We start from the raw sequence: 24,393 nt of genomic DNA on the forward strand, positions 1-24,393 counted from the left end.
CTGTATTCCTGAGACTTCTGGGTGTCTAGGCTGAAAGGGATGTGTCAAAGGCACTGTGTTCCCACTTTTGAAGGAGCACGGGCTGAAAATACTAGTGTGGTTGGGATGTTATGTCACGTAGGAGAAACACATTAATTTTGGAAGTTTTGAAAGGAGGAGCAGAGAGAAGTCCTATAACTCAGATCATGTGTGATCTCCTGACAGACCCACTGCTTCTGTCTGGAGATTCCTCTGCCTGCCATTCTGCGGAATTCCCAAGCACTCCATCTCCAGGCTCCTCTGCATGGGATCCCACTCTACCATGCCCCCAGCTCACCATCCCAAGAGATATTAGGAAGGAAGCTATTGACCTTTTGAGACAATGCTCTTTCACACCATGTCAGAGGCCCCTGTCAAAGACACACTAAAGGGCTTGGGGGCCCTTCAGTTATCTGCAATTCTCTCTCCACCTTGTAAATCTTCCTATAACCTCCCCAGACCCATTTCTCTGGCCTTGCTGACTTCTGATGTGCAAGGGAGAGATTAGATGAACTGGAGGAAGGAAATACTGATGCATCTTCAGGGAGGCATGTGTTGTAAGGGGGGAACTACCTGAGGAGTCATCTCTACCTCCTGCAGTGCCTCTGGCTAGCTGTGCAACCCTGGGCAATCTGCTCCCCTCTCTGGGGGTTGGGGTTGGGACTGGCTCTCTGTCTCTCCACGAGGCTACTCCACACTGCAGCTGATCTCTCCAGACTCCCCCTGTTTACCAGAACCTGCCTCATCTTCCAGGTCTCTGGCTTCTTCACCTGCTCAGCTTTGGCTGCTCCCCCTGGTCCCCTCCTCACCATCACCCTCCTCCTGTTCCCTTGGCCTTGATATTCCCACCACTGTCTCAGATGAGGCCTTTTCAACTATAATCTCCCAGACCAGTGGTTTTTGAATTGGTGGTAAATTAGAATCTCATAAAGAGCTCTAAAGGACCCCAGGCCAGCCCAGCTACTCCTCAGATGAATTAAATTAAAGCTTTGGGGATGGGATACATGTAGCCAGGCTGAGACCCCTGGCCTAGCCCTGTGTTAGCCCACAGCCTGGACCGTAGGCAGGGTGTGTTCAGACCAAGGAAAATGGTGTCTTTGGTCAATGGTCACGTAAAAAGAATGAACCTGACCTTCATGGGTCTCCCCACCATGCTGTGAAGCAGGTACTGTCACTGCCCCTGTTTTATTAGAGATGAGGAAGCCAGGGACTGCACACGAGGGGGAGAGTGCTCACACCTTTGCTCCTCCTCCGAATGGACGACCACTCGATGTGGAACACGCTCCTGTGCCTGGGGAGCACAGCCTCAGAGCCCTCCTCGGCCTTCGGGCCTGGTGGTGGTGACTGCTCCCCACTGCCACCTAGCCAGGGGCGAGAAGAGACAGGTCAGCACCTCATTTGGTCCATACCCCTGAGCGCCAAGCAGAGAGCCAGGAAAAACCACACCCAGAAGCTGGGAAGTAGAGTGTGACAGTCTGATCCGGAGTAGTGACTACATCAGTCTTTGTATAAAGCACTCCACTGCGACTGCACAGCAGAGGCACGTGGTCCAGAGGCTGCCCAGAGCAGTGGAAAACGTTCACATGGCTACATTTGCACACTTTATAAGTTAACTCACTTGGCCCACCTTGAAATGGATAGGTGGGCGTTGATATTGCCAAAAGATGGAAAATTGAGACGCAGGATGATTTCTATATAATTCTGCATTAAGCCTTTCAACCCTCAGCTTCTAATCCATGGCAATTGCTATTTACTTTCCCTACAGAAACCTGAGTTACATCTGTGTCAAGAGATGGAAGAGACAGCCTAAGAGCCATTTAATTGTACCTTAGACCAGCATGAACAGGTGGATCCTGGGCTGACTGCCCAGTCACTACTCTTCAGCCAGTGCCTTGGACACACCTGGGCTAGAGAGTTCTAAATGGCTGTGTATTACCTCACCTGGGTGATTTTAAAAAATGCATGAGCCTTACCCCAGACTAATTTAAAAAATCGAAGTTTTTAATGCCCATGTATTTAAAAATGGCTCTAATATGCAGCTTGGGCTGAGAAGTCTAGGTTCTTGCTACTCAAAGTGTGGTTCCCGGACCAGCATTGGCATCAGCTGTGAGCTTGTTAGAAATGCAGAATCTCAGGTCTTACCCCAGACTGATGGAATTAGAATGTGTCTTTCAACAAGATTCCCCAAGTGAGTTCCATGCACAGTAAAGTTTGACAAATATCAATCTATGGGGAACCAAGTGCCTTGAATAAGTTCTCAGCTCCAAGAATCCCTGTTCTGTATCATATGGTCTTCAATTTCCATACTACGGGTAGGAGAGCACTCTTACCACTAGGAACAGATTTTTCAAGGCATGGTCTGAGAACTCACAGCATGGAATCACCTGGGTGCTTTGTTAAATTGCATGTGCCTAGGCCTACTCAAGGTCCGTTTACTGGAATATTTGGTGATTCCTAGGGCATGCAAGTTTAACACACTCTGCTAGAGATTCTTTAGTATACCAGAATCACATGCTCCAGTAGCTGCCTGGGCGAGTGGAAAACATTTACACTATTACATTTGCACATTTTCTAAGTTAACACAGTTGGCTCTTTCAATGGTAACTTGAAACACACAGGTTAGAAAATGATGTTGCCAAAAGATGAAAAATTGAGGCTAAAGATGATTTCTCCTCCTCCTCCCTCTCGTCCTCCTCCTTCTTTTTTTTTTTTTTTTTGGTATGGTAAATTGAACTCAGGGACACATGAGCACTGAGTATTCTGTAGCAACCTACAAATGGGGACTCTTTCCTTTTCTCTGCATCTTCAACGCCCAGTCTGGTCCATGGTCCAACTTCATGGACATCACTAGGGAGCTTGCCAGGAATGTTTCATCCCCAACCTGCTGAGTTGAAATCTGCTTTCAAGCAAGAAACCTGCTGATTTGGAGGTACATTGAAATCTGAAAACACTGGTCTCCATCACACTGTTCTAGGGACAACTTTATTTATTTATTTTAGTTGTAGTTGGACACAATACCTTTATTTCACTTATTTATTTTTACGTGGTGCTGTGGATCGAACCCAGGTCTCGCAGGTGCGAGGCGAGTACTCTACTCCTGAGCCTCAACCCAGCCCCTCTAGGGACAACTTTAACAAAGCTCAGAACACAGGAGGAACAAAACCCCAAGAGTCTGCGGGTATGCATGAACAAAGAATGAGGCCTTGCTTAGTCTTTTAGATTGAAAGGTAACAAAAGACTGTCCCTTCCCTCTGGCTCAGGTGGAGAAGCAGTTACTGTTAGGCATCCTGTGTGTGGGTCAGCCTTCAGCCTCATCCCAAGCTGGGGAGTGGAAGTCAACAATGCACCGCAGAGACACCAGGAAGTCAGCTTGCCCCCAGACACCTCTGCAGACAGGGTTCATGCAGGGTGAGAATGGAAGGGGCATCCTTGCACCACTGACAAAGCAGGGTGTTCTCCCATAATGTCAATCCCCAGAGCACATCTGTCAGACTGGGAGGGCATCTCTGTTGGACCATTGCTTCTTGTTCCTCGTATAACGAGTGCTGGCCACCCAGCCATCTCCTTGGCAGAGCTGTATTTTAACCTTAGCATCATAAACGCAGAATTGAAGGGAGTTTCGGGATCACAGCCCGCCTCCCCTGTCTAAGGAAATCAACTCTCCAGGACACACAGCTCATTAATCTCGGCAGAGCTGCGAATTGCATCAGGTCTCTTGATGCTCAGTTTGCTGCTCTCTCCACCCAGGGCTGGCTGCACGGTGCAGCACAGACCTGTCTTCCTTTCTTTTTATCCTGGGACCTGGTCCTGGATATCAAAGGGGACAACACATGCTGCCTATGAGCCTGTGTTATTTTTCATATGTACAAAGAGGGTCCTTCAGTTTAGCAAACCAAAGCAACATTTATCCGAAAGTCTTGGCAATCCAAAGGGAAAATTGCTGGTTGTTAAGATACCCTAGATTTTGTTCACTGAGTTATATACTAGCAGAGGCAGGGCGAGCTGGGCTTGCTGGCCAAGGTGCGGGTGAGGCTGAGCTTATCCATCAGGCAGGGCTTACATGAAGCAGAGCACGTACCCCCCACCCCAAAGAACCCTCCCCCACCATAATTAAGCTTCTTCTCTTGTCAGAAAGACTTTTACAAGACTGTCAACAGGATTTCACAGGAGTTCTGCAAAGAGCTCAAATGTGGTTTGAAGCTTCCTCTTTCTTGTAAATGCCAGGTTTGTAGACAAAATGTGTGAAACCTCTCTCTAGCCTAAGAATATGGGACAAAGAGTAACTGTTATGTTCCCACCCACTCCCACTGTCCTGTAACTATCCCACTGAGTAGAAATCTAAAAGAATTTCAAGACTTGGGATCCAGAGATTTTTAGGAATCAGCCCCTCTGGACCATTGCAGCTTAAATAAACCTGCTTCCTGAGACTTCCTCTGGCATCTAGCCTCATCTGTCCTACATCATACAGGTGGCTGCAGAAGCCTGGTGGCTCAGCCTCTGTCCCCCTGGTCTGCATATTTAGTAGCTCCGATTCTGTGCCTGCTCAGAACCCAGAAGCCAAGAAACAAAACAACATAAAAACAAAACCTCAGCAAAACAAACACTAAGAGGCACCTTTGTCGTATGGGTGATATTGAAGTGCTGGGCTGCAGCCCTTCAGGCTGTGTCTGGGAGGGTTGAGATTGAGAGGTGGGAACAAATGCCACAAAGAAGATTGGAGATGAAATAACCAGCTTCCCAAGGCTGGCAAACCCTTAAAGTGAAGGTGATAGCAATTTACTGCTGGCCTCTGGGACAAATTCTCAAGACTTTCATAATGGATAAAGGCAATTTCAAGAATATTATGAGCATGTCTATCAAAAGTTCTAGAAATGAGATGTACCATTGGTGTGGTGGGGAAAAAAAAGAAAACAACACTGACTGAGAACCAGAAGTCACTAATTTTTGCTTGGCCTTTTGCAAGTCATGTGACCTCACAGTTTCCTCAAGTGCAGGCATGCAATTCTCCCTGGAAAATGTGCTTAGGATCTGTCGGGCTGACCTTGCAAATCCTACCTGTGAATGAGACAGACATCTCAGAGGCATACCTGCCATTTCTTTCTCATTCTGTAATAAAATGAGATCATGCTTGCAAAATGCTCTGGAAAATAATTTGGCAGTGCTTCTCCCTTGGGGACGTCTTTAGAAAGGACAAACTCCCCTCAGATGGCACTGGAAGGATCCATCCTCTGTCTCAGACACCTGGTATTTTACACCTACGTGTGCTGCCCCTTACCTAGCTGAGGATTAATCATTTGTTCCCGACTGTCACCTTAATAGGACGGTGAGGTCCTTGACAGCCAGGATCATACTAACTTCCTTTAGCACCCCTGGTACTTATCAGGTACCAGGTATACCATAGGCACTCAGAAGTGTAGTTGAATCTGCAAATTTTAATTTCTGAATAGTATAGTCGTTGGATACCCCAGAGTATGAACTATTTTAAAAATAATATTTCTTATGGCAAATGTTAAATGATTGATAAATATTGAAATAGAGGTGGAAAGCTTTTGGAGGATGATAGAATTTATAGTTGAGTTGTGTAGATTTTGGAAGTTGAGGGATGACTATTTTGAATTACTTGGCTAAAAGGATGGAAGTTTATAGATGGTGGTTGATAAAATGGTCCTGTAAGAGGGGCTGGAAGAACTCAGTTAATGAGAAAGAAGAAAACAGGCCAAGGAAGATCGAGATCTGGCTTGATGCGATTTGTTTTGATCACCAGATGTTACATGGGTTTATTCCATCTGGCCATGAAGCCCAAGACTGCTTAAAGGTGGGGCTGGGCCTCTATCCCAAGTATAAATTTTGTTCACACTAGGTGCTCAATAAGTGCTTTTATCATGTCGCCCTCCCCCAAACATCAGACACACACAGAAACTAGAACTCGAGTGGCCTGGTTCAGTAAACAGATGTGGGCCCCTAGGACACTGGCCATCATGTTTCTCTGCTCCTTGGACATGGCTACACAGATGCTGAGGCACTCAGGGGTATAGCTCTGTTCTTAGTACCTCAGTGGCCGAGTCGCTCCCTGGCATGACACTTGGTGCAGGAAATGGCCATTCTTCCCCCCTCCAACAGGCTCATGAAGTGTTCCTATGCAAGTAGCTTCACGACAGGGGCCATTCAGGACCACTTTAGGGGCATGGTCTCTGCCCTCCAGGACTGCCACCCTCCCGTGTTTTAACAGCAAGCCTCCCGTGATGCTTTCTCCCATTGATTCAGAAGGAGAGAATAGTCTGAGCTGCACTGATTGGTTTCAGAAACACCTTCTCTGGGGAACAGTGGTCCCCAAGAGCTCCTGCCTCTACTGACCCCTAATGCACAGGAGATGCCAGCCTTTCAAATTATCAGTGGTAAAAAAAGATTCTACAGAAGAGCCCACCTGTGAAATCAAATGTTGAGGCTTATTACAATTTTTTTGAGGTAACAAAACACACCTGAACCCTATTTGATGTCTTTCAGAAGAGGAAAATGATCTGGTCTGTCTTTCTAAAAATCAACCCCAAAAGGCCAACGCTTACATACCTTCTACAGGTTGTCTCTCAGGTTTGGATCAGGGTTCGCCCTCTCCTGGAGGCGCATCAATGCCGGCCATGCATCACACGCAGTATCGACACATGGAGCATCTGCAATCTACCATCGAGAGGTGTTTGTCATCCGTCCCTGCTCCCTGGGCCTCTTATTCCCTCACTCTGCTGTTTGGGGACACACCCACACACTACAGGGCAATTTCCTAGCTGCAACGTCAATGACTTTTTTTTTTTTTGAGGTAACACATCTATATAGTTTGATTTTTCCTACAAAATGTTCTACATGATTATGCTTTGGCCACAATTTGGGCAGATGTTTCCCTATGTGGAAGTCGAGCTTTGCACTAGCAAAGCTCTCATACACACACACACACACACACACACAGAGAAATGGATGCTTGTGACCTCTTTTTCTGTATTTAGTTGATAGTTTGGAGGATAACTATCAGAGGCATGGACTTCTGAGATTCTCTAGTCCCTCTGATTTTATGGATTGGGAAACTGAGGCCTAGAGCATGGAGTGACTTGCTTGTGGTCACACAGCTATTGTCAAGGCCAGAAGGAGGTGTTATATAGGTCTGCTCTGTCTTTTGCCTCGTAGTCTTAAGATTTATTTTCCTAAACATTACTTCCCATGAGGGTTTTATTTTTGGTCTGTCAGTTAATTCTGCTTTCGAATGCAAGGGCTCAATAGCATATTCTAGAATTTATTTTTCTAGAACTGTAGTCCCCTTTCCTCAAGTAAAACCCCACAGTCTGCCTGCACCTTCCTAATAGAACTGGCTGGAGGTGGGTTGAGAGCAGGCGAGGTAAAGAGGAAGACCTGGCCTATAGGAACATTTGGAGATAAATTGTTTGGAAACTCCAGCTTCTTAGGTACCTGATTTTTAAAAATTTTTTAGGAAGGTGAGATAGGAGTCACCATAACTGTAAAATAAGCCTCACAGTTGATGATTTCAACTTGTTCTCTGCTCCTTCCCTGCCCAGCTCCCAGCTGACCTATGGAATTGCCTGGATTTATTTCTTTTGGTGTCTTCGACTCACTTCATGGGGAAGACATTAATGATCATAAATGAGTTGATATCTCAATTAGCTTCACAATACTTTATGATAACCTCATAAATGAAATTAAAGAGAATCCAAAGAGTACCCCATCTGTAACTGGGGTGGGTCCTGACCCATCTTCTGGAATGGCTTTGCACTCTCTGCTCACTGTAAACACCCAGCCCATGCCCTCACAACTGCATGCCCACATTACCAGTCTCCCTGATCTTGGCCTTTCTCCTTTCAACCCATTCTATGCTTCTATTGCTTGATCATGTCTTTATGTCACTTTCTTACTCAATAATCCGCATAGCTCCCTGTTGCCAAGAGCATAATGCTCCAACTCCTCTGCTGGACTTTGCAGATGTTCCACAATATGGTGAACTTCACCATCTTTTCTTCCAACATGCATCCTACTGGGCCCATGCTGACTTGTTCACTGCTCTCTGTGCTTCCTCCTCTTTTCTCTTGCCTAAGTTCTAGGTATGTTTCATCATCTGGGTCATGTTCTACTCCCCCAGAAAGCTATCCCTGGCTTGCTGGCCCACATGAATCCACGTACTCCGATTGCCCATGGTGTGGGGAAAGTACTCTAGATAGCACCTGTACAAGTGCACAGTAGAGTTTTATACTGATATTTGCAACACACATGAAAAGTACTCCATAAATACTTTCCAACCTACTGAAACCACTTTGCAATACATGTTTTTCCTTAACCAGGTGATCTGAATATCCAGGCTTTGGCAGAAGGAAACTGAGGCCCAGAGAGGAGTGGCTTACCTAAGACTATCTAACTGGTTAGTTATGAAGCCAGGTTTCAACCTCCTGATTTAATTCTTTTTTCCTGCAAATAGGTGTTTTACTGATAGTTGGAGGTTTCTAAATAATAGCAATGGGTTTGTGACTTTTTAAATTAAGAAAATTATGAAATAATTCATATTTTGAGAGGAGTAACAAAAGTTGCACAAAATCACAAACACTCATGTGTCATCACTTTTGTGACACCCATGAAAAAGCCAAGGAAAATTCTGGGCCATTATATGTTAGTTTTTTTTTTCTTGTGGAAACATTTCCATACTCTGTCCCCTGCAATTCTTTTCTGTACCCTCCCCTCATTTTCTGTGGTAGACATAGCTATTTGGGTACAGAGTTTTTTTCCACTAAGTTTAGATGCAGCCTAAGAATCCTTCTTAACCCGGTTATCCATAAAACCAATACCAATCAGCCAGATTTGACACTTAAGAGTAAACTTAAGTTCTCTCCCAGCCTCACAGAAGGTTGTAGATTTCACACACATTTGAGAGAAGGGGTACATGGAAGCCAGGGTTTTGACCACAAGCAGAGCCGCAGACATAGCCAAGCCTTGCAGGATGGATTTTGCCAGCAAGTGTGCCAAGGCTCATATCACCGGCTGCCTGTCTTGGAGGAGGTCACCAACCTTACAGGCTATCCACTTTTGACTTAGATAACTTCAATATCATGAAATGTTGCTTCTTATGGCCTGCGGCTGTCTTCCAGAAACATCTTCTCAGTAGCTACACAGAATAAGTCTATGGTAATCTCAGATGGGTATGTGAGAGGGGTTACCGAGGACTTCGGTTGTGAGGAGCTGTGAGGTTAAGATGCGAGTGGAGACTAGTTGGTCCTGTTCTTCTGCAGAAGGCATATAGGACCTAAGGAGACAAGCCAGGGACATGGAGCAGTGCTCAGCTCTGGAAGCAGCAGGTAGTGAGTGCTTGCAGAACATTTTCAATGCTACCTCATTAACCAGAAGTTACTTCCCAGAGGCTCAACCCAATGCAGCACAGCCCTGGGAGCCATACTGGTGATGTCAGAGCTGGGGGGGTCATAGCCTGTGGGAAGGGTGACAAATGCTATAAAGCCCTTCCAGTGGGCAAGTGGAGGGGGGATAGAAGGCTGGTAAATTGGCCTGGTTTCATCACCAGGTGAGCATGTAGCACCCAGGGTTGCATGTTAGGATCCTGGACTTTTGCCCAGGCTCTTTAGTCCCCTGGACACATCTCTGGCTAGCCGTGGTTTCCTCGTCTATAAAATACAGAGTTTGAGCTACAAATACTCAAGAGCCATTTCATCTCAAAGTTTCCAAAACCTAGCTTCTGTCTGGATTTCTTAGTGAGTTTCTCACTCCATGACAGTCTTTCCCAGATGCAGTTCAACAGAAGAAAGAGTTAAAACTTTTCCTTTGAAGTGCCCGATGTTGCTGTTGGCTGGGGATCTACGTGGTCCACTTCTTTTCCCCAGCATCTCTTACCTGGGCTCCTTTGGGTTTCCTGCACAGGGCTGGAGGAATCTAGACCATCAGGACTCGGGAAGAAACTTCTTTCCAAATGGGCAGCGTCTGTGGTCCTCAGCTCCAGGTGCTGTGATTTCTCCTAAACTCAAACTTCCTCACCTCCCCGAGCCCTCCAGGCATCCTCTTGCTGACTTTCTGTAAACTCATCAATGTGCATCCCCTAAACCCATTCCGGTCAAGTCTGCGGGTTAGGGAAGGGCACTACGGAGGAGGAGTAGGGACAGGAGGGACAAATGCCCCTTCTGCAGCACTCCCTCTCTCTCTGGCTTTCCTGTCAAAAGATGACTTCCTAAACCCCCAGGGGAAGGTGAGTGCCAGCTACCATGGTTCCCCAGCTGGGGGACCAGGCAGCTTTCCTTCAAAGGGCAGAGCTGGGATGTCTAGTAGCCGCCCTGCTGTCACCTCTTCTCATTAGAATTCTAGCTCTAGCATTTGCCTTTAAAGCAATTATCTAAGTGTTGTCTCCTCTGGGGGCCAATTTGCCTTCCAACCTCAATAAGCTCCTTTAATTCCCCATCCAGGCGGGGTGCAGACTGGGGAGCAGTTTTGCCATCAGCGTCTCCATGGAAATTTTTGCACAGCCTATGCTAGATCTTGTCTTTCTGGTTCTATGGAAATTTTCAGACCTTTCCTCCTAACTCTTGCCGACTGGGGCCGGGAGGGCTCTGCGGGACCCTCTCACAGCAAGAAGGGCATGACCTAACCCCTGTGTCAAGAAAGAACTCTGAGGTCTATATATTATGAAAGCAGGCCCTCCCAAGTCCCATGAGGCCATGGGGTCTGGTGGGCTGGAGGTTGGGGAGGGGGCCCAATCCAAACATGCTTTGTTTGGCTAGTATGATGGGTCATCAATCCCAGACTGACGTACCACCCCACCCCCAAATACACACTCAGAGGTGGAGTGTGGGCCTTACTCAGGATGAGAAGCAGAACCTCACACTGAGGAAATTAGCTACACCTGAGTAGACAGACTCCCCCGCTGACGTCAAAGGTCCCCGTCCCACAGCACCAGGTGTTTCGGAACTGCTGAAGAGGGTTCCTGCTTAGGGAAGTGCTTTGGAGGCAGGAGAGGGTAGGAGCATCCAGGAGGCCTCTGCATTCCAGGGAGAGGCCGAGTGTGCAAGAGCAGGTGGTTCCCAGCACAGGGGCCTTCCTGGGTGTGCTGGGTCAGGGCCTTGGCATCTTCTGGGCAATGCAAGCCTTCACCTTTTCTTTGTCCCCCGTCACTTAGTCTCTTGGCTCAGGCCCTGATGCTCGCCCCTTGCCATCTTTCTCTGGCCTCTTCTAAGGGCTCCTGAACTTCTTGTAGTGAGCTCACTCCGGCTCCCTGAGCATCCACCCACCCAAACATAACAGACAGATGCCACTTGGGAAGAATATGGAACCAAGTTGAAAAGAAAGGAAATGATGTCCCCTGGAGAAGCCATCTAGGAAGCTCATCATGAGTCCTGAGCTGAAAGGAACCATAGCTCCTAGGAGTGTAGTGTCTGTCACACACATTGGCATGTGAGACCCAGGGCAGGGTAATCCAGCACTTCCCAGGCAGCAAAAAGCTGAGATGGAATCTTGTGCCCTGTGGGTTGTACCAAAGTCTGGAACCCAGGTATTGAGGACTATCTAAGAGATCTGTTTGTGCAAGAGACTCTTTCCTTGAAGGCTCAGTCAACCAGAATTCACTTCAGAATGATGTTTTCTTCACAATGCTACATTTCTGATCTTGTGGAGGGAGAATAATGAAACAAATTCCCAGAGTTAACTCAGGGCAGTCAGATTCCTCCAGGGGAAGGGGCCAAGGTCCTGTGGAGAGAACCAATCCTGAGCTTGTAAAATGCAAGCAAATTGCTGCTTCCTTGGGCTCCAGCAGCCCCAGTAGCTGTAGCAGGGAACTGGGGGCTCTTAGTTACCAATGTGCAAAGGGTTAAAAAGGACTTGTCATTCTCCCACCCCCTCCTTGGGGCCTTAGAATTTCTAGTTCCACAAGAGGTAGAAGGGGTCCCTATAGGTCCTTCTATCTGCTCTGAATGGCTAGAGGCGAGAAAAACCAGGCAAGTCAAAAAAAATCTCACATAAAATGTGAATACCTTTAAAGCTGCCAAGTGAGACTGCAGTTTATTGAGTAGAAATCATGCCCACACTGAAACTTTCATTCCCCACCTGGTTTTATGTGATAGCTGTCCCCAGGCCCTCACAACCTTTAGGGCCTAAGAGAACAAAGCTGAGACTCACACAGGGACCATGAACAAACTGGGGCACATCCGTTTGATGCAGCCACAGACACAGGCCAGGAAGACCAAGTGACGGTCAGAGCTTAGAGGATGGACAGGAAGAAGAATCCCCCAGAGGGGAGAGGGTCGGGAGGAGCAGGTCAAGGAGAAGGGCCAGCTGAGTGACACTGGTCCTCCAAGCAACCATGCTGAGCATTTTGGTAAAACGGACCAAATGGCTAACTGGTCAAGCTTTAGGAAAAGCTGTAAAGACAATAATGGTACATTTTGAACTTTTGTCCCCATGAGTTTTTGTCACCTTAGTGATTTTCCACCTTATTCCTTGGCAGGAGCTCAGGGCCACAGAATCACAGAAATTTGGAGTTGGAGGAGAGTACCTGCAGTGGTCATTTGGTTTAACTCCACCCAAAGCAAATGTCCCCTGCAGGCCTTCAGCCCTGCAATGCCAAGTAGGGGACTGAGAGTCTCACAGGACACTTGTGCTCAGGCTCCGCCATTGCTATGATGCATCCCTCTCCACAGATTCAGGGGGCCTGCTCACCACTCCCACCTCTGTGCCCCGTGCTCTAGGGGGACGTCTAGCTGACTTATTCCACATGTGTTTCCTCTTACTGCACACAGCCATGACCTCAGCCAAATCTTCTTTTCAAGCCAAATACAACCAGCTTCACAGTCATTCTGGTGGGACAGTGTGCTCCAGACCCTCCTTCACCCAGCTTGGCCTTATCTCAGGATGCCCTTTTCTTTTTTCTTCCCAAAGACTATCTTAAAATATGCTGCTCATGTTTCTTTGTGCTCTCCCCTCCCTTTTCATCGAACCTATTCTCAGAAATGGCTCCTGCGACCTAAGATGCAAATGATTGATCATGCTTACTCTGTTACCCTCCCAGGGCTGTTTACGTTTTAACTGGTTCAAAGCCTTAAATCAAAGGGATGGCTGGAAATGCTTTGGTAGCAGGTAATGGGAACACAGGGGACAGGAAAAGAGGCACAGTTATTTTCCTGGAACCCTTAAAATCACGCCTGATACATTTCCTAAACAAAAGACCAACCCGACCAGATAATTTCCTCAAGATGAAGATTGCTTAGCCTCATCTTTATCTCAGGTAAGACTCTTCACCTGGTCATGCAAATCCCCATAAAATAAATTTCTCAAAGGCAGGGACTGGTTCGGTTACTGTCAAGCCCGGGACTTAGTAACATATTAATATTTCTATACACAGTGTTTCCTTGGTCAGTGAGTGAATGAGGTCAGGCAGAAGACAGAGTTTCTTAGGTCACAAACACAGGTGGACGGTTCTGGGCAATCAGCACAGGGGCCCATATGGGATGGAAGAAGGGGAATGGGCCTAAGTTTAGGGCTACAAGTTACCAGAAGGTAACTTTGATTTGAGGAGCAAAAGGAGATAGATAAAAACAAAAGAATAATATGAACACACATAGGGGTTTCATTTTAGCTCAAATCTCAAAGATTTTTCTAAAACAAAGACTATGTATATACGTATATCTATCTATATCTATATCTATAGCTATATCTATATCCCAAATTATACTTATCAGTTGAATCTAAGGAAGAAAGTTTAGTGTTGGGAAATGAATCAGTGGCTGAAAGATCAAGTGGAAGAAATATGTCGAAGCAGGGCAAAATTATGCATGGTAAAAACTGGAAGAAGATAAGTAACTTGGACCAGAGTTCGAGGAAGCCTAACATATGGATATTGGAGTTCCTGAGAGAGAAGACAGAGGAGATGGGGGAAAAGCAGTAATCAAGTAAATGCTAGAAGAAAGCCGGCTGAGCTGAAGAAGGGCTGGAGTTTGCAGAGGGAAAGGCAGGACTGATGAGAGGAGACACACTCCCCGGCGTAGCTTCCCAAAATTTCTGAACTTCAAAGACAAGAGATTGTGGTCACCTAGAAGGAAGGAAAGGGCTAGTCACAAAAGAAAAAGAATGAGATTGGCCTCAGATTTCTCATTTTAACACTTGAGAGAAAATAAAAGAACATGTATAGACATCCGAGGGGCAGGGTTGCACCCTAGGGGCTCAGTGCCCAGTCAAAATGCCGTTCTCCTATCAAGGGAAAGAAACTCTGTGGACACAGCGTCCAGGAATATGCTACCTTATTTTCTCTTGTATTATTTGAAGAATATACTCAAGGAAGGATTCTAAACAAGGAATGAACAAACCAGAATAGAGGTTGTAAGGCAGGGGAAGATGGAAAACAGAAGAAAGAATGATAAAAGGTAACATCCCAGGATTCACAGTAAACCCCAGTGGAAAATAATAGAACTACCAGGAATGTGTGGTATAGGATTCTTTGCAAAAAGAAAAGGCATATTGCAAGGGGAAAACTAAAAAGGATAAATGATCTCAGCGAAATGTAGGTGGGAGATGACGGGAGAAGTCCAGTGTTCAAAGGTCTGGGGCACTGGGGGTGGATCCTGAAGCAATTGTAAATTCCTCAGGGTGGGAAAGGAGCATCGGAGAAGCAGGGAGTCCAGCTAGGGTAAGCCCTCCGGTATTTTGCTCACATGATAATATAGAAACAGGGTTTTGAACATGAGTGTTGGGAAAGGGGCAGTAATCACCAGTTTGGGAAAACGTGAATATTCAGAACTTCTTATTTAGACACTTTCAGTCCCCTGCTTGTCCCTGTTTTGATTTGAAAACTCCAGCAGTGTGGCCAGAGGTCCCCATCAGCCACTGGCTCTGCGCCTAGGGTGCCTTCATCTCCAGCACGTGTCCCCTACTCCATGTCTGTCCAGAAGCCACTCACCAAGTTTAATTCTATAGCATCTATGTTTTATTAATCAGTCCAAGAAGATCACCTTTTAGTCACCTTTCCAAAAGACTTAATATTTTTGTTGTACACCAACAATGTAAAACATGCTTCTTCCTTCTAACTCTGCAATCTCATCCCTGACTTCCTTGAACGTGGCCATTATGAGGACAATTGTGAGGATTTGGACAGAGAAAGAAGATCAGCCGCAGGGACAGGGAATGACAGGTGTGTCTGATTCCATACAGGTGCAAGAAAAGGCAAAGAAGGAAGCACTGAGCTGCTTGTCCCAGAGTTGAGAACAGAAGGTCCGGGCAGAGCATCTCTGCCCGGAGCTGGCTAATCACCGCTGGGAGACTTCTCTTCTTCACTGCTTTTCATTGTCAGGTAGTAGATGCGGTTGGCCTCCGGGTAGGTGACCTTGCTGAGCGGGAGCTTGTAGATGGCTGGGTTGTTGGTTGTCAGGAGCAGGAATATGAGGGTGGAGATACAGAAGGCCCAGGTGCCTGGTGGTACAGCCACCTGGAAATAAAAGCATCGGGGTCTGAAGAATGATTCTAGGCTCCTGTGTTGGGCTAGAGACACTGGGGGAGAAGGATGTGGTAGGGATTGAGAATGGGGATCCTTCTCTAGGGAAGGCACTGCTATTCCTGAATTCAATGTCTGAGGAGTGGGTCAAGGAATTTGAGGTGGTCCCTTTGGGCAAAATCAGAATCACTTAATACTCGAGCTAAAAATTGGTCTTGACATAGATTCCTACATCATCTCTATAGTGCCATCTGTCCTTCTCTGTTGTTTTCTCTTTCAACACACACACACGCACACACACACTCTTCCTAGAGGTACATGCACAGATTCTTCTCTGGATAAACCCTAGCGAAGCCTTGATTGAAGCACTAAGTACCAGATACCATAATCCACTCAGGACCTTGCACAAGAACCCAAGCATCCGGAAGCTCTGATAGGGCAGGAACACTTTAGGATGGTGCTTGACAGAGTCCAAACTTACCACCGCCATCATGTTAGAAAGGGCTGCTCCCATGTAAGCAGAAAACAGAGCTGTGGAGTTACAAGGACCATTAGTCAGCTTCCCAGAGCCTTCCCCCTCCCCCTCCAGCCACTGCCCTGGCAGAGCCCAGACCAAGAGCAGGGCTCCTGTGTTTTTTCCTGCAGCCTCGGTGTCTGCACTGTGCCCTGACATGGGGCATGTCTGTTTGACATCTTTGCAGTTATCTCCCACCTGATGGTGCATTCTCTGAGGGAAGACATTAAAGTCTTACATTCTTTTATTCCCTCCCCATGTCCATGATGGCCTTGCATGGAGCCAGGGGACAATAAACATCTTGTTCCTATTGATCTGGGGGATGAGCTAGTTCAGGCACATAACAAGGGAGCTAGGAATAGGAATAGAAAAGTGACTTTGTTGTCACTTTCTCAAATACCCACCACAGACAAGTGCCAGCAGGTGGGTCTGCCAGGTGAGGGCATAGAACATGCCCCCGATGGCGATGCAGGAGAGGACGCAGTTGTAGCTCCAGAGGCCCATGTAGATTGTCTCGAAGGGCGTGGCCACCGTCAGGGCTGTGGAATGAGATGTGGTATTTCTGAGTGATTCTGGACCCCCGAGGATGGTGCCAGGTCTCAGTTCCTTTCTGGTTTTTCACCCTATACCTACAACCTTGTCTATCAAAGGAATCTCTGCAGATGGCTTCTGGTCTCAGGAAACTGACAATGGCAAGAAAGCAGTGGTTTCCAAACAGTTTTCCAAAGGCAGGGTTTTCACACAGAGGTGTGACTACTGCTGGACAGACGGGCAGCGGAAGTGGGAGTCCAGCCTACCCACTCCTTTAGCCAGAGAAGCTGCATTTTTACCAAGAGCGATTTGATTTTTAAAAATTCCATGTCCAATGGCTGAAAATTATGAGTCTACAACTATAGGCACATGTAGACAGAGGCGAGTCATAGCCACAGGGGTAGGATGCAAACAACAGGTAAGTCTGGGTAAGGACTCAGTGGGCACCTCTGGTATTATTTATTTTTGTGATTTTTTGATGAGTGTGAGAGTATTTCCAATTAAAAATGTTTAAAGTGGCTGCTTCCAAATGTCTTTGAATATCGAATAGTATTGGAATAAGTAAAAAACAGGCTTCTACTCCCAATGTTCCCTTCCTCATTTCTGGCTCTTGTGGTACAGAGCATATCCGTCTATGTATGTACAAAGGTGGAGGAAGGTGAAATTGCACTTGTGAAATGCTGATCCAATTTTGGGAAAACTTTTCCTTTTTAGCTTATGCAAAACTCCAAAGTGCTGGCCGTGTGTCCAGCTTGGGCTTTCCTGCGCCCCTCCCCCACAGGCAGCTGCCGTCCCCCTACATTGCAATCTGCTCCCTTTAGAGACTCAGAAAAAAGGAAAACTAAGTTCCTACCCCTGACAGTGTTTAAAACTCCAGTGAAGAGAGTACGTCTAGAATATTTGCTGTGTGTGGGGAGAACTGACCCTACAACGATTAATATGAAGATCCGAGCAGGGGCCGTGCTTTACCTGCTAACATCCCCACGATGGACCCGATGGCTGCGTGTAAGCAGATGAGCGGGGAGGAGATGAACAGAGCCACCAGGATCATGCCGCCGGTCCAGGGGTTGTCACAGCCATACACCTGGCCAACCCCAGCGGGGATGGCTTGTAACAGCTGCAAAATCAACAGAGCCCGAGTCACTGGAGCATAAGTTGATAACGCAAAGACCGGGCCTGTGGGCCACTGCTGAGCCATTCCTGGAGGGGGCAATGAGGTGGAACGGGAGGATGACCGTGCCCTCCAGTGTGAGAACAGGGGAGGGCAAAAACTGGAACAAATAGCTCCCCACTCCACCACCTACCAGGCATCTGGCAACCTCATGCACCCAGGTGGGCAGGACCCAACATGGGGGCCAGGCACAGATGCTTCTGAGGAACACACAGCTTCTGCTTGGAGGGGAAGAGAATGCAGGGCCTTCTCAGACTGCCTTTTGGGGTTTCAGGGCACTAGGGGATTTCCTTTCAACCTCCTGGAATCCTAGAAATATCTACAAATAGCTGAGATATCCTAGGTTATTTTGATGAGTGAGTTCCCTAAGCTAGAGCCTCTGAACTTGACCTATAGCCAGGTCTTTACCACCCCCACATGGCTGATACATCCTTTTAGGTGCTCTCTATTTTACCCCTGGAAAGGAGGAGAAGGCGTTTTCCCTGCTCTTCCACTTAGCAGAGTGATAAAGTACTGTTCTGGAACAGCTGAAGAACGGCACGCAGCCCCAACACCCCTGAGCCTTGAGAGTGATCTGGTGGTGGAGGGCTTGGGGATGACTGATTTGAGACTGAGGTTGAATAGTCCTTCTCTGGCCAGGCTGAATTGTCCATATCTCTGCAGTCCGTTGAGGTCAAAGAGGAAAAGAGGGAGAGGGGTAGAGGAGGGTGAGCGCTGGCCTAGGGATTCAGGACTCCAGCTTCCAGAGGGAACTCATTGTGTGACCATAAGTGTGTCACTTCCTCATTCCAGGCTCTGGTGTCTTCCTCTGCGACATGAGGAGGCTGGCCTAGCAGAGGTCCTTCCATCTTTAAAATTCTGTAGCTCATTTCTCTGGGTCATAGGATTCTTAGAGGATAGGGTGTTTTATGACTGAGTATACAAAAGGTGCATAAAAATATGTATTGATTAGCTTATAAACCTGTGCAAGGAATGGCAGGGTAGACCCTACCCAGTGTTATATACTGGTTCCAGAAAATACTTTGTACCAGACCAGGGAACTCAGCTTACATGTGGAACAGGCTAGAAGTCTACTCAACAAAGATCTCAATGACCTGCCAATGTCTAGGGGATGCGGAGTGCTGAGGGGAATCCAGCTTCTACCTGTCCATCCGGGAACACAGTTGTAAGCTCAAGCAATCAAGAATGAGAGGAATGAGGGAACAAGGGGCCTTGGAATAGAGCCATATGCAGATGAATGAATGAAGCTCCTCTGCCAGGGTCCATATTTTAGCCTGGTGAACTGTGCAGTCTTCCCCTAACCCTGCTCTCCAGGCCCAGTTGACACCCTGGGGTGAAGCGCAGTCAGGTGTGTGGTGGAAATTTACCGAGCACCTGGTCTTCTTCATACTCCTTATAATTCTCACGAACAACAACAAGCTGATTAAACAAAACGAAGTCTTTCCCCTGCAATGCTTTAGAGAAACAGGGAAGTGGCATGGATTCTTCAAAATTCAGATTTGGCTGATGTGGGAGAGAAGGATGCTGTTTGTTAGAGTGGTGGGCTGTTGCAGAGTTGGAGGGTGAGCTTGGGCCTCAGGATATCCGGATTTGGTCCACCTGCTTTCTCATTGTTTATTTTGAGGAGGAGTAAGAGGGTCCTCTTCTCTATGACCCACATCACACAGGTCCCCTCAGCACTGACTGGGTTGTCCGGCCTCACAGTGTGGAGTGGGCCTTTCTCTCTGGTCAAGCCGCATGTTCCTATGGTGGGTGCTTAAATAGTGACTTTTGGATGTGGGCCAGGGACAATGGGTCCATATTCCCAAAGGCCAGAGGATGGGTGACAGTGTATTCTCAGCAACTGTACATTTGTGATGGTAGGATATCTAGCAGACTTTCTCAACTTGGGTCCTATAGACATTTTGGACTAGAATTCTTTGCTGAGGGTGGTGAGAAGCAGTCTTGTGTATGATAGGACGTCGAGCAGGGGGTACACAGCTCCCACCTGCTGTATTCCAGAAGCACTTCTCTGGTCTTGACATAAAAAGGTTTCTTCAGACCTTGCCTAATGTCCCCAAGGAGCAAAAATCACCTTTGCTTGAGAATCATTAATACAGAGAGTATGTGAAAATTTAACCATTGTCTTCTACTGGTAACACCTGTAACATCCTAATTTTAAACATTTGTTTTAGTCTCTTACTCTTTTATCTATCTTATCTAATATTTTTTTTTTCTTCACACAATCACATCATCCTGCACTGTCAACGTAGCCCTTATTTGTTCACTTGTGTTATTTCTTCCCCTCTATAGAATGTAGGTTTCAGGAGGGTAGGGCTGTTGCTTTCTTCCTTGTGTATGCCCAATATCTGGAAAATTGCCTGGCACATGTCAGACGCTCAATATGTTCTGTTGGATGGGTGTCTGGATGTGGCAGCCACACTTTCTGGACTATCAAGGACAGTGTCTGGGGAAGCTGAAGCTGAGCACCTGGGGAAGGTACAGGCTGGGAAGCAAGAGGATCTGCCATGGAATTGAGGGGCTTCAACTCATCGCCATTGGGAAACTCACCAAGGGCATTTCAATCTCTGTCCAGGTGATATTGGGTACCGAGGACACAGGCTCTACCAGCGTCATGGGGAAGAAGAGGTTGTAGTGGCCTGTGGCTGCCAGGTACAGAGTCACAGCGATGTTGAAGGGCAACGTGAAAACTGGCAGGTCCCACTTGCTGAAGACGGTGCTCAGGGCACTGGAGATAACTGGGCTGAAGGTGGAAGAGACAGAGGGCCGATCGCTGTGAGTACCCTTACATTGACAGTGTCCCTTCTGCTCTGGCCACTGTGCCCTCTGCCCTCCCCTCTCCTGTTATAGTCGTTTCTGACTCCCTCAAGATTCTAGTGGTCCATTGCTTTGGGATTGGAAATGAGGTGTTCAACTTAAATTCACAGCTATGAGAAACAAAATTTGAAAATATTGAAACATTTTAAATAGAATACATTATAAATAATTTAAGCATTTCCTTGTTTCTTAAATGGAGAAAATGAAACCAATATATTCTAAAAAAAAAAATGCAATTCTTGCTTTTCACAATCAGCATGGATAATAGCTATTGTCCTGGGCTGTGATAGCATTTTAGGAGTCTGACCTAGGAGGAGGTTGGTATGGTGTGTGGGTCCTGTGGAGGCCTGGACTCAGCAAGAATACTAAGAACTACTCTGAGAACTGCCAGGTGAAGTGAGCCTTCAGTTGTTTGTACCTTCTGTCTTCTTGGCCTCTTCCTTGGAAAGAGCATGGATTTTGGAGGCAGATGGAGCTGGATACAAATCCTCATTACTATGCTTACAGGTCAAATGAGCAACGTTAGGTAATGAACCTCTCTTCACTTCCATTTCTTCTGGAAGGGACCAGCCACCCTAGATACCTAACATGCAATCACATGATCTGCCTGCACAGTCTACCCTCAATTCATGACCATGAATCTCAATGGGGTCTACCTTACCCTACCGCACCTCCCCTGCTCACAAACTCTTCAACACACTAAGGACTATTTCACATTTTCGGCTTTCCCTCAAATCTTTACTATCTGCTTCCCTTTTACTTTCAGCCAACCACCGGGCTTTACTCCTTTAAAAAAAATACAAATGACAAAATGAGAAATCCTTCATTTTTCCGACCAAAAAAACCAAACCAAACCAAAACCAAACCTCACACCCACATATTCTGCCTCTTTCCTTTGATGGAAGTGTCTTCTCCTTCATCACCCAAGTCCCAACTGCTCTCATCTCTCTGTGGCTCATTATAGCAGACTGTGTTCCCTCATCCATTCTTGCTCTGCTTTGCAAGCAGAGGCATTTGTTTAAATATAAATTATATCCGTCAATCCTGTGTCCTGTGTTTTACTACAGTTGTAATAAAAATCATAAGACTTCTTGGCTCTCCAGGGAGCAGGGGGCCAGCCCTCATCTCCTCTCTGCTCTCCCCTCCTGCACTTCCTCCAGCACTCTCGGGGCCTTGGCCCACTGGTCTCGTCTCTACTTCTTGAACATATCACACTTCCCCAATTTGGGTTTTCTACCTGTGACAATCCTTTCTCTAGATCTTTGAATGTCCCGTCTACAAAGTGGCCTTCCTTGACCACCCATGGCCGGAATCACTCTTGGTTCCATTGACTCTATTTTGGTTTCCAAACTACATACTGTGTTTTTTGAAATGACCTCCTTTTATTAATTAGCTTATGAGTTCATTTCTCTCTTTGTGAACAGAGCTCTTTACCTTTCCTTACTATCCTCGGCTTCTAGAATATCCCTGCACTCAACCAATTGTCAAATCAACACAAATATTTGTTTACTGAATCAATCCGGGACGTGGCATTACCAATACCCACCCTACTTAGATAAATTTGAAAGACCATATGAATGGATTATGAAGTAGAGTTAATGAAGCACAATGCTCTGCCCAGGGTAGAGTATCAATGTAGTTTTTCTTTTAAATTGGGAAGTGGGGGACACTGAAGTCTAACTGCCACCTAGTGCCACCTGGCTGAGGGGCTTAATCTATATAGTTATAAAGCACACTTATGCAAATGAGGACAAGTTCTGCTCCTCACAGGGGGTGAGCATTAAAGAAATCCCCACAGAAATGACTGCCTTATCATTTTGTCCCAACAGATTTAGAAAGAAATCCGAAGAAGAAAAATAAATTGCCCAGAATGGTTAATGTAGTAATTTATTTGCAAGCACTACTAAAAAGTAATGAAACAGTACTTAAGCTAAATGAAACTAACTGGTTTTAGGAACTCCAGACTTTAAAACCAGAGAAAGAATTTATTTCTTAGAGATGTTAAAAATAAGTCACCATGTCTGATTTATCACTGAGAACAGGAATAAATCACCATGTGTGAGTGGAGTTGAGGCCAGGGTAGAATGCACACAGGAAGTCAGGGGTGGAGGTCAAGGGTTCAACGTGACAGCAGGCACACTACTGAGACCCTCTGGGCCCTCTGCCGACCTGCTGTAAATTCAGATGAGCTAAGAGTCATGTGTGTGAGTGACAGGCACATACCCTGCACTCAATGAATTTTTTTTTTCAAACCCCCTTTCACCTTGAGGAAGACACAAGTGATACTTCTAGTTCAAATATTCCGGTTTACAGGGGGACATTTTGTCCCAAGAAAGCCTTCTGTTTTATCACAAGTGAATTTTCAGCTTTTGGGTCTAGGGTAGGCTACATAATAGATGATTGCCACACAGCCTGGGGTCTGATAGTGCCCACTCTGGACTCAGAAAGCAAGCATCACAGACATTCATAGAGCATGACCTGGGGCAGGCTACTTGACCTCTGCGTGCCTTGGTCTTCCCTTCTGTCAACTGGGACACACACACCCCCATCTTGCTTAGCACTGTGCCTGGCATTTAGGAGCTACTCAAAGTTAGCCTTTATTATGAAGCCTGTCACTCAAGGAAGCTTATCAACACATTTCTATGCTGTTCCCTTGTGTTGCTCCTGAGCTCCTGGGCTTTTATGGTGTCTTGCTACACAAATCAGCCTGTTCATGAAGACACTGAGTGTCAGTGTCCACTGACAGTGGACGGCCTGTCCTTGTCCAGTGAAAGGCACAGGCATCTTGGGGCCCCACGGATCTGTATGCAGAAAGAAGGAGGCGCCTCACCAGGCCATGGCTGTGAAGGTCACAGGGAACAGAAGCCACCAGTAGTAGTCCAACTTCTCAGAGAACACGGCCACCAGCAGTCCCACCAGCGTCCCATTGTAGCCGTGCAGTCCTGCGGCAATGGCTGATCTAGGGGTGAAACAGTAAGTTTGAGTTGAAATTTGGTGTGGCCTGTTGGGCTCTTTCCCCCAAGAATTCTAAGGTAATTTAGATGATAACTTTACTAATGATACATTAAAAAGTCAGCTTGATCAATGAATACTGGGCAGTTGGGTAGTTCCAGCACTTTTCCTTTGCTCTTTTGGGGGCATCTCATACTGCCAGGTACAGAAGGAAATCTATAGAAGTTTGAGGTGTGACTCAGAGAAAGTGTGTGTGTGTGTGTGTGTGTGTGTGTGTTGCAAGGGAGAAAGACCAGAGAGCGGGCTGAGGAATGAAGGGAGGCAGATGGAGACATGGTCTCTCTGGTTGAGCTTTGGGGGCTTTCCCTGTGTGTCTGAGGGAGTGGAGGTGCTGAATCATCTTGGGGTACCCACAAGCACCCCCACCCAGGTCTGTGTTGGAGGATGGGGGCAGAGCTGTGTAGAACCAAGCTTGGGTCCATTGTCTCTGTTTCAGAGAAGTTTGCTGTACTAAACCTCTCTCCCTGATCCTGAGTGACATTGCCCTTGACCTTTGCAATAGCACTGCTGGGAGAGGAAAGCAGGAAAGGGGGTAGGGGGAAGGGTCTGGACAAATCCTACACAAGGTCCCTGCCAGAGAATGAGCCTTATGCCTATGATCTGTCCTCTGGCACTTGGCTATAAGTTCCCTGAGGGCAAGGGCCTGTCTGTGTTCACTGGTATACCTACCTCAGCAGTGTGTGGTATACAATAGTCACCCAACCAGCATTTGTTGAATGAATATGTGTAAGTACTAATCCTAGTCATGTTTTGGCTGCTCTTGTGTGGCCGAGGCTTCTGGAAGCTCCCGGCTCCCTGAGATGAAGGGAGGGAATTCTAAGAGGAGGGCTTGTGCCCATCGGGGGCCATGACTTAGGACTGAAGTCAGGA

At 46.8% G+C, this 24,393-nt stretch overlaps 1 protein-coding gene across 1 annotated transcript in view; it reads right to left on the bottom strand.

The window, feature by feature from the left end:
- Slc14a2 (solute carrier family 14 member 2) overlaps positions 1-24,393 on the bottom strand; it is a 46,836-nt gene that overhangs the window by 16,049 nt on the left and 6,394 nt on the right. The window contains exons 4-10 of the mRNA XM_027935643.2: positions 23,342-23,470; positions 20,245-20,437; positions 17,493-17,640; positions 16,397-16,531; positions 15,960-16,009; positions 15,298-15,472; positions 1,257-1,379 (exon numbers count right to left, since the gene is read on the bottom strand). Of these exons, the coding sequence (XP_027791444.2) occupies positions 1,257-1,379; positions 15,298-15,472; positions 15,960-16,009; positions 16,397-16,531; positions 17,493-17,640; positions 20,245-20,437; positions 23,342-23,470 (953 nt within the window). The remainder of the gene's footprint in view (positions 1-1,256; positions 1,380-15,297; positions 15,473-15,959; positions 16,010-16,396; positions 16,532-17,492; positions 17,641-20,244; positions 20,438-23,341; positions 23,471-24,393) is intronic.

The sequence above is a fragment of the Marmota flaviventris genome, chromosome 16 (genome assembly GCF_047511675.1).
Source record: "Marmota flaviventris isolate mMarFla1 chromosome 16, mMarFla1.hap1, whole genome shotgun sequence".
NCBI lineage: Eukaryota > Metazoa > Chordata > Mammalia > Rodentia > Sciuridae > Marmota > Marmota flaviventris.